General features: G+C 38.4%; 1 protein-coding gene and 1 non-coding gene across 3 annotated transcripts in view; one reads left to right on the forward strand and one right to left on the reverse strand.

Moving 5' to 3' along the window:
• The window catches only part of USP9X (ubiquitin specific peptidase 9 X-linked), a 134,110-nt gene that overhangs the window by 93,903 nt on the left and 27,651 nt on the right, over nt 1-12,556 (reverse strand). For both annotated transcript variants that reach the window (XM_039255987.1, XM_039255978.1), the window contains exons 2-3: nt 4,537-4,790; nt 2,431-2,576 (exon numbers count right to left, since the gene is read on the reverse strand). In XM_039255987.1, the coding sequence (XP_039111918.1) occupies nt 2,431-2,576; nt 4,537-4,632 (242 nt within the window). In that variant the 5' untranslated portion in view covers nt 4,633-4,790. The remainder of the gene's footprint in view (nt 1-2,430; nt 2,577-4,536; nt 4,791-12,556) is intronic.
• On the forward strand, nt 10,771-10,957 carry LOC120248436. Its single transcript, XR_005532574.1, has one exon. It is a non-coding gene; the product is annotated as a U2 spliceosomal RNA (small nuclear RNA).

Genomic DNA, 12,556 nt, shown 5'->3' on the forward strand with positions numbered 1-12,556 from the left:
AAACAAAAGATAGCAAGGAGGGGGGAGGAAATGATTTTTTAAATGTTTATTTCTGAGAGAGGAACAGGTGAGGGCCAGATAGAGAATCCAAAGCAGGCTCTACGCTCTGAGCTGTCAGTACAGAGCCCAACGCAGAGCTCAAACTCACAAACTCGTCAATCATGACCTGAGCCACTCATGTGCTCCAAAAGGAAATTATTTTAATAACACAGAATATAAAACTACCATAACAACCAAGTATCAATTAAATGGATACCTATTGTTCGAGTTCATAGGAAAGTACTCTATCAGAATTATGATAAACCTCTTTTAGTTGTCTTCAATTTCTTCACAAGAATAATTTAAGTGCAAAATGAGGGTTTTCTGCCTCAATTCATCATTATTCATCAATTTATCCTGAAGGTTAAGTAAGATGTGGGTCTCCAGCAGGCCTCTCCGCCTCCATAGGTAGTCTCCTCCCTCCAACAAGGATGCAGCACACATCCAGGTGGTGCTTTCTGTGGTCCCAGTGGCAGCCCAATCATAAACGAGTCCATCCTTTTCCTACCCCTTCCTCCTCACCGCTCCCAAAACCCTTGTTTTGAGAAAAAGTGCTCCATGACTAATATACGCAAATTTGTCCTCAAGGCTGCATAATAAGTATCCTTTACTAACAATCACCAATCACCAGACTAAAATCAAAAAGCAACAACAAAACCTTTTGCTAGGTCTCTGTTATAGAGAAAGAATTGCCAGGGACAAAACAAGTAACTTTATACAATGTCTGGGTTCTTTTTCCTGTAATTCATTGTGTACGTTATACATTATAATTCAATGTATAGTTTGTATACATTGTATACTACTAGAATCACAGCTAATGTGTGCTCCTTCAAATATACTTATTGAATACAATGAGTTAAAAATAAATTAATAGAAAACTTTTCAGGATAAATCGAAGTGAGGAATGCAAGTTACAAAATGATACAGTATGAAATGTCACATTTGTAGAAAAATCAATACACATGACAGTAAACACAAAGATAATCTGAAGAGTCGCCTACTGATTGTTAGTAATTTTAAGATTTTTTTTAATGCTTATTTCTTTTTGAGAGATAGAAATTGCATGTGGAGAAAAGGGCAGAGAGAGAGAGAATCTGAAGCAGGTTGTTAGTGCAAAGCCTGGCGTGGGGCTCAAACCTACAAACCTGAGATCATGACGTGGGCTAAAGTCAGATGCTCAACTGACTGAGCCACCCAGGCACTCCTATTATTAGTAATTTTTTGTTGGGATGTGTATACACAAGATGGATATTATAGAGAACTTTATCAACACTATATTTCCATGTTTAACAATGCATACTTCTATTACTTATATAATCAAGACTGGGGTGGGAATGGGGGGGGTGTCTATTTCCCCTGCTATTATAAATGTTAACAGTGTTAACTGCTTTTTAGAAAGTGAAAGGACAAAAAATTTAATAAGGCAAATGTTTGTTCAGTGTTGTGTATTTTGCTAACTTTACTTTTAAGGGACTGAAGGGATGTCACACCTCCCTAGCACTCACTCATTGAGCCCACAGCCCGGTGAAGACTATAGCCACACAGGGTTCCCCTGACACACTCTTCCCTCATCTTTTTCTTTTTTTAAATGTCTGTTTATTTTGGGGCGGGGGGAAGGGGTAGAGAAAGGGAGACACAGAATCCAAAGCAGGATCCAGGCTCTGAGCTGTCAGCACAGAGGCCGATGAGTTGCTCAAAATCATGAACTGTGAGATCAAGACCGCAGCTGAAGTTGGATGCTTAACCTACTGAGCCACCCAGGTACCCCCATTCCCTTATCTTCTTTAAATCTTTTGCTTTCCCTGCACACAAACTTATTAAATTTTCATTCTCTTGGAGTCTTCCACTACAAGTATAAAAAATTATACTCTAAACTTGCCGCTGAGGTGAAGATCAAGAGAAACAAATAGCGCAGATGGTGACATGCCTCAGACTAGTAAAGGGTTCATGAGGGGCAGGCTCTGAGGAACTCAATGTTCTTATGGCCTGGCTTAACTCAGGACCACGTAAAAAGAATGAAAATCAATGAAAATCACCCAGCAATCATAACAACCAACATACCAGAAAGGGAAAAAAAAATTTTTTTATAAACAAAGAGGAAAATAACACATATGGTTCTACTTCAGCAACACACCAGCTTAGGTCATCATTAATTCTAAAAACTTAATTGACATTGTTACTCCCTTTCATTTTTCAAATCCTTTAAGAACCATGGGTTACAAAGTACTTGGTAATCACTAAGATGTTAAGGCTATTAAGGAGGCAGTGTAGCTACTGTGATATTTTTGTCTACTCTTTCTCTTTTCTAACTTACTTCTAATCGCTGTGCTGAGAAACTGTTGGTTCTTCTGTGTATTACACACATTAAGAAAACAAAACAAATCCACTCACCTATTGATCATGTCATCCAACTTTGCCAGGTCAGTATGCGGAAATGCAGGTTCCTCATCTTCAAGCTGTGGTGGGGCATCACCTTGACCTTGTTCATCTGGGGGAGTTGCCGGGGAATTTTCATTGGAAGAATCAGGCGACGAAGTCTTAATTAAAAATTAGATATTCCAGATTTAGGTTTCTATAACATATGTACATTTAGTAATTCACACACCAACACAGATTAAGGAAAAAGAATAAAATTTTAAAGACAAACTCATAGTAAGTTTATGATGCTTCAGGAAGTCTCTGTGCTACTACACTATAAAATAATTTCACCTAATCCTCAACAGCCTAAGTATTAGACTGTTTTATTTATTTTATAGATGAAAAAACAAACTCAGACAGTAAGCAATTAGCCCAAGGACACACAGGTCCAACTCTATGGTTAGGATTTGAATCCAGATTTGTGTTCTTAACCATGATGTATACTGTTTCTCTGCTTATATTTCCCATTATGTGAGCCCTGTCACAATAGGAATTACTGGACAAATATGAAACATATTTCTTGTGATGAGCACTGAGTACAGAATTATAGAATCATACACCTGAAACTAATATAACACTGTATGGAAATTATATTTGAATTTTAAAAATAAGTAAAACTCAAACAGAAAAAAGAGCAAACATACTGAATCTCTACTAGTTCTTGGTTTAAAAATAGCATCTTTGGCATCCCACACAACCTCTGACTATGTTTAAAGAAACCTGAATAGTGGGTAACAAATTTATGACACAAGAAGACTTAACAACTCTGTCCAATATCTACGACCATGTACTTCAGTTTATGGCCTAAAAGTGGAAACTGGAGAGGAAAAGGAATGAAGCTGACACCCTAATTTGGAAAAATAAAATTAAAACTGGACTTGCTTGCTTCTCTAAAATGGCAGAGGGAGAGGAAGAGAGGAGAGGCAAAGGGAGAGTGCGTGTATGTCTCTTTTCTACCATACTTATGACAGATTATTATCTAATTTGTATATAATAACTGGACAATAAGAACTTATCCCCAAGTGACAAATTTAAGTACCCTACAGTAACAATATTTTTGCCTAACTCATCCATACAGAATTCTACATAAACACGTACGAAATGTAAGCAGCAAGTCTGTGGTTCATGTGCATACAACTCAGCTATAAATTCACCTCTAAGTGCCGTTCGAGCTGTGCATCACAAATTTAGTATGTATGTCTTATGTGGGTATTCCCTAATATAAAACTGTATGTGTTAGAAAAAGTAGCTCAAGATATATTACTAACCTTCCAACTTCAAGAAATGAGAAAAATAATAGCAATTCAAATTCAAAGGAAATGAAAGGAACAAAGATATGAGGGGAAAAGCACACAAGTAGGGAGAGGAGAGAGTGGAAGCCAAAAGTTGCTTCTGGGGCAAGTTTAAGAAAATTGATAAATCCCTAGGAAAGAGTATCAGGAAAGAAAACGCAAATTAGCAATGTCAGAAATGAAAGATGTTATGACTCTAAAACATTAAAAAGATATGAAGAAGTAACAGAAACCTCAACAAATTCATCCACAGAATAGAAGGAAAAAAACCTACCCTGTGAGTTTTAAGACCAGCATAAAATCAGATATCAAAATCTATTTTAAACTATTTGCAAACAGTATTTCTCACTCGATCCTCTTAATCCTATTAAGTAGTTACCCCCATTTTACAGACAAAACCCCGAGGCTCAGAGGTTATATTACCCAGTCATAGACTAGTATGGTGAAAAGCTCAAATTTGAACACAAACAACATGACTGGAGTCCATGCTCTATAACAGAGGCTACACTGAATGACTTCATGCTTTGCTCTGGAAATGACATAGGGTTTAAATACTTCATCTGATAACTGACCGTGTATGAAAGACACCAGCAAAAGAGGGGCCTCATGCTCAAGCATCACCAGCTACAGCACCTGAGCTTTCTTATTACTGCTTAAGACCTATATTTACTTTTCTTAAAATAACTGTTTTTGGTTACTTCACAAATTATTCAGAACATGCTCCACTATTTACTATTTCATAGTAGACATACCAGTGTAGCTTTAACTAGTATCTTAAATGTCCTACCTGATTCTGCTGGAGGGGGGGCTGAGACTGTCCATCAGGAGCCTGGCCCTGGCTGTCATTCCCTCCTACTGGAGAGCCACGAGTCGTGGCTGTCATACTCGACACAGGGCAGATCTTTGCAATTTTGTCTGCTTATGTAGTTGTCTTGAGAAAAGAAATTATAGTCCACTTATTGAAGATGAAGTACCAGCATTTGTCAGTCTTAAAAAGCTCCAATTCAAGAATAAACCATCTTGCAGAGACCATTGCATAACCTACAAGAAGGAAAAAAAAAAAAGTACATGTTTTACATTTTTAAAACCATGAATTAAGGAACTGTTCCATCTTAATATTACCAGTGAACTGGGGCACCTGGGTGGCTCAGTCGGTTAAGCGTCTGACTTCAGCTCAGGTCATGATCTCGTGGTTTATGGGTTTGAGCCCCACATCGGGCTCTGTGTTGACAGTGTGGAGCCTGTTTCGGATTCTCTCTCTCCCTCTGTCTCTCTGCCCCTTCCCCACTTGTGCTCTCTCTCTCTCTCAAAATAAACTTTAAAATTTTTTTTTAAGTATTAGCAGTGAATCTAGGCAAAAGAAGATGGCTATACAAGGAGAGGGTGAGGTGAAAAGCTAAAGTCTCACTGATACCATATTCAATTTAAACTGGTAACTGTAGATCAGCTTGAATCAAAGCATAGCCTTATGACAGATTTCAGTTTTCTCCTGGGATTCCAAAGACATTATCAAGGTATTTATTTGCCATATTGATTCAATCATGGGATGGCAAAAACTGTCTTCAACTTGCTAATGTCTTAAATATTATTAAATATTATTAAATATTAAATACAATGTAAAAAATATGTATACTCAAGACATAAACCAGGTAACAAAGTATTATTTTTAAAACCATTTCAGGAAAGATTGCACAACTAACATTTATCACTGGTACTAGGTAATTATAAATGGTTTTTGAAAAAGCTTATGACAAGTTTTTAACAGAAACTTTAAATGGGCGAAATTTTCTTTGGAAAAAGCTTGAGCTCTATACCACTACTCCAAAGCAACCCAATTTGTCAAGTGACCCTGACTCTCCACTTTTGGCAAGGTTTAGGTCACAGGCATTCCCATAGGCAGGACAGGGGTATGGACCACAACTGTTTAACAATGGAATTCTTTGTTACCTGACCAGCAAAGGTGTATAGGGGGATGCCACCAAACCCTCAATTCTATATTATTTAAGACCAATGGCTCCCATCCTTAGTTGCATACTAAAATCATCTGACAAGCTTTGAAAAAACACTAACGTTCATACCCCTCTTCAAACTGAATGAATTACTACATTTCAGAGTGAAGCCTAGGCATCAGTACTTTCCAAAAATTCTCCCCTGGAGACTGAGAATTGTGCCATGAGATTGACAACCTTTAGCTGAGGAGTTCTAGGTATTTGGTTATAAGGTAACCATACTTTTCATTTAGTCCAAAACGGTCCACGTTTACCTATTTATTAACCTCCAATTTAAATAGAATCATTTAACCCAGAGATGGGTTTCTAACAAGATTTTGTTTCACTTGTCAAATTGGTATAACAACAAAGAAGTTTAAGACCAATACGATCAAGTACTGGTGAGGCTAAAAACAGACACAAAACTGTTTAATATGTGAAGCGAAAACAGAAAGATAAATGTTTGAGCAGGCTCTTTCACTTTTGTTTCCCATTTTCATACACCCTAGGTTACAAAAAACTTCATGTCAAGTAAACAATTTGAAAAACCTGGAGAAACTATAGTTTTCTTTATCCATTTTGAGTCTGCTGGCAGATTACTTGAGTAACTTTCTTTTCTTACCACTTAACATTATCAGCTAATCAATTCAACTGGATTCTTTTCCACCTCAAATTTGTTCCAATCTCTTCTGTTTGTTTTCCAGCCTGGGTTCATGATCCGCTTGTATACTCTACCCAAAGGATGATGCTCCCCTCACTCCTTTCCTGAATCCTAGTCTATAGATATGCTTGTATCTTCCTTACTGAAAAATCACCAATCTCTGCCCTTCCCTTTTCCCAAAAATCTTAAGAATGTCTCCGTATCCCTTTTTACTTCTTCCATTTTCCCTCATCTGGCTGAGTCTAACCTACCAAATTTGCTTTAAGCCAGTGGGTTTTAACTGAGGTCTATGGATGGATTTGAAGAGTTAACTCTACTAAAACTACACGCAGAGCTTTGTGAATGGGTACATTTGGTGGGGAGAGAAGGTCTAATTCACAAATCATCAATGCTCTCATAAATGACAAATCAAATAACTGCTTCTTGCTGTTCACCCTGTTTGGCCTCTTCCACCCTCCCTTTCTGAGCCCGAGCTTCCTAGGTTTACACAATCCTGGGCTCCAAGCTTCCTTTTTTTTTTTTTTTTCTTCTAAAATTTATTTCTAGGAGAGAGAGAGAGAGAGAGAGACAGCGTGAACAGGGGAGGGTCAGAGAGAGAGGGAGACACAGACTCTGAAATAGGCTCCAGGCTTTGAGCTGGCAGTCAGCACAGAGCCCGACACGGGGCTCGAACCCACGAACCGCGAGATCATGACCTAAGCGAAAGTCGGACGCTTAACCAACTAAGCCACCCAGGAGCCCCTTTCTATTTCTTTTCAAAGGGGATGGTGGCAGGTAGTAGTGATGTCAGTGAAGAGTACAGTTTTGAATACTGAAACAGAGGTAAAAACATCCACTAGACAGCTGACTCTCCAAGTCTGGAACTGAAGCAAAACTTGGGGGTTTTGGATATACAGTGTATTATTCACTATAGGGTGAAGGGAGATAAGACTAATTAGTTAACAGTATTACCTGTGAGCTTCCCACCCACCCATAAACACAACCTCCACATGGCTACTACCTCTTTCTGAGAGTAAGGGGGCCACAATCTTGTGTGGGGTGTTAAGAAGCAGAATATATACCCCAAGTGTCAGGAAAATCAAGGGGAGAGAACAAATCCTGAGACACACCAAAATTAAGTTTTTTTAAGGTAAATCTTTAACATTTACATAAAATTTGTGGTATTTTTCCATAAATAGAAAATCAAGCATCTAAGAAGTAACTTGACCAAAGCACAAATATTAAAAGTTACCAAGTCTAAAATTCTGTTATGTCCATTAAACCAATACTATTTCTCTTTATTTTTTTTTGAAAAAAGTTTATTTAGTTTGAGAGAGAGAGAGAACATGAGCGAAAGAGAGGCAAACAGAGAGGGAGAGAGAATCCCAAGCAGGCTCTGTGCTGTTAGCACAGAATCCAATGTGGGGCTCAATCTAACGAACCATGAAATCATGGCATGAGACCAGAAATCAAGAGTCAGATGTTTAACTGACTGAGCCACCATAGGCGCCCCTATTCTGATATTTTTAACAGCCATCTCTCTACCACCCCATTAAGAACATACCTTTTTCTCAGTATGATAGGATTGACAAACGACAAATGGAAGAACAAGAAATAGGTAAGGAGCAATGAAAAACATCTTCCAGATTAAAACATAACTTTTATTTCAAAATCCCACTTCTGCCACTTACAAGCTGCCCTTTTTTGGTTGTTGTTTATTTATTTTTGAGAGAGACACTGAGCCTCAGTGGGAGAGGGGCAGAGAGAGAGGAGACACAGAATGGAGCAGGCTCCAGCCTCTGAGCTGTTAGCACAGAGCCTTACACGGGGCTCAAACTCAAGAACTGTGAGATTATGACCAAGCTGAAATCAAGAGTCAGACACTTAACCGACTGAGCCACCCAGGAGCTCCTAGAAGCCGCCTATCTTTTATTTATATGCTTTTTTTATGTCTTTATTTTGAGAGACAGAGAGCAAGCAGGGGAGGGGCAGAGAGAGCGGAAGACACAGAATCTGAAGCAGGCTCTAGGCTCTGAGCTGTCAGCACAGAACCCACGCAGGGCTGGAACCCACAGACTGTGAGATCATGACCCGAGCCAAGTCGGACGCTTAAACGACTGAGCCACCCAGGCGCCCCAAGGAGCCGCCTATCTTAAAGGCCAGTAACATCTACTCTATTTTTGCAAGTCTTTAAAAATGAGATAATGTCACCCATAAAAATGCCACAAGCATTATTTTAATAAAGGTGTTTTTGCAAATACCAAAACACAGTAATTCTCAAAACATGTAACTTTCTTTTCCCTTTCTATAATGTACTGTGCAGGGTTCTTGAATATCTGAGGTAAGAATTGGGAAATGTTTTCAGATATAATTTGGAAAGATTTGAATGGGAAAAAAAAATTAAAGATATGCTATAACTAAGTTAACCAAGAATAACACTGCTACCTTTCATTCATTCATTCAAAGTAGGCTGCATGCCCAGCACAGATCCCAATGTGGAGCTTAAACTCATGTCCCAAGATCAAGACCTGAGCTGAGATAAAGAGTCAGACTCTCAATTGACTGAGCCACCCAGGAGTTCCAACACTCCTACTTTTAATAAATCCCATTCAATTTAAGTGGAGGAACAGATGGGAATCACATTGTTTTACTTGATTTCAAGACACAGTCCCAAGACTCTATCAGAATTTGTTTTCCACAAAGTCAAAGCAGCAATGTCCTCCACTGAGCAAATAAAAAACTATTCAAATCAGGGGTGCCTGAGTGGCTCAGTCAGTTAAACATCTGACTTCGGCTCAGATCATGACCTTGTAATCCATGGGTTTGAGCCCCTCATCGGACTCTGTGCTGACAGCTCAGAGCCTGGAGACTGCTCAGAGCCTGGAGACTGCTCCAGATTCTGTGACTCCCTCTCTCTCTGCCCTTCCCCTGCTCACACTCTGTCTCTCTCTTTCTCAAAAATAAACATTAAAAAAAAGGAATACTCAAATTCAACAAATCCAAGGTGAAATTTTACTGTGTGAAGTTTAAAGGTTTACATAAAGTGTTAAGTTTTATTTCAGAAAAACAAAAGTACTGTAAGGATCACTGTTCTCCCTTCCTTTCACTCAGGTTTTACCAGAAATGATGTTGGATTTTCTGTAACATAACATGTAATCAAAATGACAGAATTAGGTGGTCTTTAGAAGACAGCTTTTTTTTATATCCGAACTTAGCATATCTCAGTATCTTCCAAGATGGGAGAAGTAACACCTTTACCTGGATTAAGACTGGGGTCATTTTCCTTTTAACAACCTAATATTTCATAAGCAGCAACCATTCATATTCATTTTCAAGTTTGCAGAACTGAATTTCTACAATACCTTTCAAACAGGAGAGAATACCAGAGAAACCCTCAAGACAAAGAATGGTCATTCTCTACCCAGTCATTATTCCACCTCTGCTCAAACGTTTCCTAGATTTCAAAATCTCTCTCCTTTTACACAGTACACTGAAACCCGCTACAATTCCACACATGTATATGATCTGAGTACACTCCAGAATTCCTTCTCTAAAATTTTCTTTTCATCCAGAAAAATAAAAGATGTTTACTTAAAGAAAACCTCAATGCTTACTCATTCAAGAAATATGTGTTGAGTGTTTACAATAGGCCACAAATTGTTTTAAGTATAAGGGAATATGGAAGAGCACAGAAGGCAAATCTCTCTGCTCTTGTACAATCAGCATCACAGATCGGAGGATAGAGACTTATAAATAAGCAAAAACAAGCCCAACAGTCCAACAAATTATTTCCTTTACTGGACATCAGAAGGAATTGAGTTTCTTAGAAAACAATATGATGGGGTGCCTGGGTAGCTCAGTCATTGAAGTGCCTGACTCTTGATTTTGCCTCAGGTCATGATCTCACAGTTGGGGAGTTGGAGCCCCGCATCAGGCTCTCTGCTGTCAGTGCAGAGCCTGCTTCAGAACCTGTCTCTCTCGCTCTCAAAAATAAACATTAAAAACAAAAACAAAAAAACCAATGTGATAGATCATCCCTAAACTCATCCATGGAAATTATCTTAAGTTGTGAATTTTACCTATTATGTACCAAAACCAAAGGGGAAAATTACTTTTTGTTTCTTTTCTAATACCTTTTTATGTTTAACTGACATCCATAACTTGTTTTTCCCTTCTTAAAATACTTGACTCACCAGAGGCGAGAGACATTAACTATGAAACAAGCTGTACTTAGCCTTCACCAGGCATCAGAACTCATTACTTCTACTGATAACTACAAAATGAAAATTGTAATTACAATGGTCTTAGACAAACTATTATTTTGCAATCGATACACTAGCATATAGAGGAAAGGCAGAATTGAAATTATGCACACTTAAAATGTTAATGTGTGATTGCTTCTCAAACTTTTGGCTAAGATCAAGTGTAGTATCTGTTCTTATCAGTTTAAAATGTTAATGTGAAATGTAAAAATTATTCCATCTTCATTTGTAGTGTGAAACAGCTTTTTAGTACTAAGCTTGATTTCAAAATAACCACCATTTTCGGGGCACCTGGGTGTCTCAGTCAGCTGAGTGTCTGACTTCATGATTTGTGGTTCCTGAGCTCAAGCCCCACATCAGGCTCGCTGCTGTCAGGGAATAGACTGTTTTGGATCCTCAATCTCCCTACTCTTCCCCTTCCCCACTTACGCTCTCTCAAAAATAAACATTAAAAAAAATAACCACCATTTTTGCATATAATGATACTCATATTTAGGCCAATAGTATTTAGAACTTTGTGAATTTTAAACTGGTATTTCTACTGCTATGACAGATTCAATATTAAATGTCAACTTCTTATGTATGCATGGTTACTTGGAAGAAAACGTATCCTATCCTACATAGAAGTTTTTCTACTACATGTACTACATGAGAAAGGACATACACAGCTATTGCAGGTTTTACACACTTTCACAGACACAGAGAGAATGCCAAAGCCCAAAAACAAAGAACACAAAATAAAAACAAATAGTTATGCACAGTTAATTATCTACACCAATAGCTGGACTTCCAGGATTTTTTTTTAATCCCTAAGAAGACATCAAAATGGGAGTAAAAATAATTACTGGGAATAATCCTGACTCTAATTTTTAGGTAACCTCATTTGTAAACATGATTATCCCCTGTCCCCCACTTCAACTGCGAGTCACAAGTCCAAGTTGTCACCGATGTTTCTAAAGGGCTATGGACAGGAGGTTCCAATGACCCCTAAGCCTTGGGTTCAATTAATTTGCTACAGCACCTCACAGAACTCAGAGAAACATTTTACTTACTAGATTACAGTTTATTATTAAAGGCATGTAACTCAGAAACAGCTAGATGGAAGAGATGTGTAAGATAACGTATGGGGAAAGGGCAAGGAGCTTCTATGTTCTTTCTGGGCCCACCATCCCCCCCCCCGATTTCCAGTTGTTTGCCAGTCCAAAAGCTCTCTGAACCCCACCTTTTTTGGGGTTTTATGGAGGTTTCACTACAAAGGCATGACTAATTAAACCTCTGGCTGTTGAAGGTTGAACTCAATCTCTAGTCTCTCCCATGGCCCAAGGAGGTAGAAGGGAAAGGGGCTGAAAGTTCCAACACTCTAGTCACATGGTCCGTTCCCCTGGCAATCAGTTCCCAATCCTTAGGGGCTTTCCAAAAGTTACTTCATTAACATAAAATACCCTCACCACTTAGGAAATTCCTAGGGTTTCTGAAGCTCTGTGCCAGAAACTGGAAAGAAGACGAAGTATATATTTATTATAAACTACAGTATCACAGGCTCCCTTACATTTCCATCTTAATTTATACATTACTCTAGAAAGGTTATGAGCACTTACGTATCAGGCACAATAGTAGGTGCTTTATTGTTATACAAATAAATTGTTATACACTTAAGTAATCGCCATGACACCTATCCCATATGGCTACTAGTCCAATTTAACAGACAAACTGAAGCTAAAAGATTAAGTAACCTGAGCTTGTCCAAGACTGTAGTTACTAACGTGTTAGACTCTAAAGCCACTGGCTCTTCCATTTCAACCATGAAGGTTCTTCACAGCTCCCAAGATGTTCTCTCTGAATTCAAAGGGGGAGAATTAAAATGGAAAAAAAGGGATGTGGAGGGAACAAGGATGAGAGATTGTGATCTTTCTCTTA

Source organism: Hyaena hyaena, unplaced genomic scaffold (genome assembly GCF_003009895.1).
Source record: "Hyaena hyaena isolate Hyena2069 unplaced genomic scaffold, ASM300989v1 scaffold_12, whole genome shotgun sequence".
Classification (NCBI taxonomy): domain Eukaryota; kingdom Metazoa; phylum Chordata; class Mammalia; order Carnivora; family Hyaenidae; genus Hyaena; species Hyaena hyaena.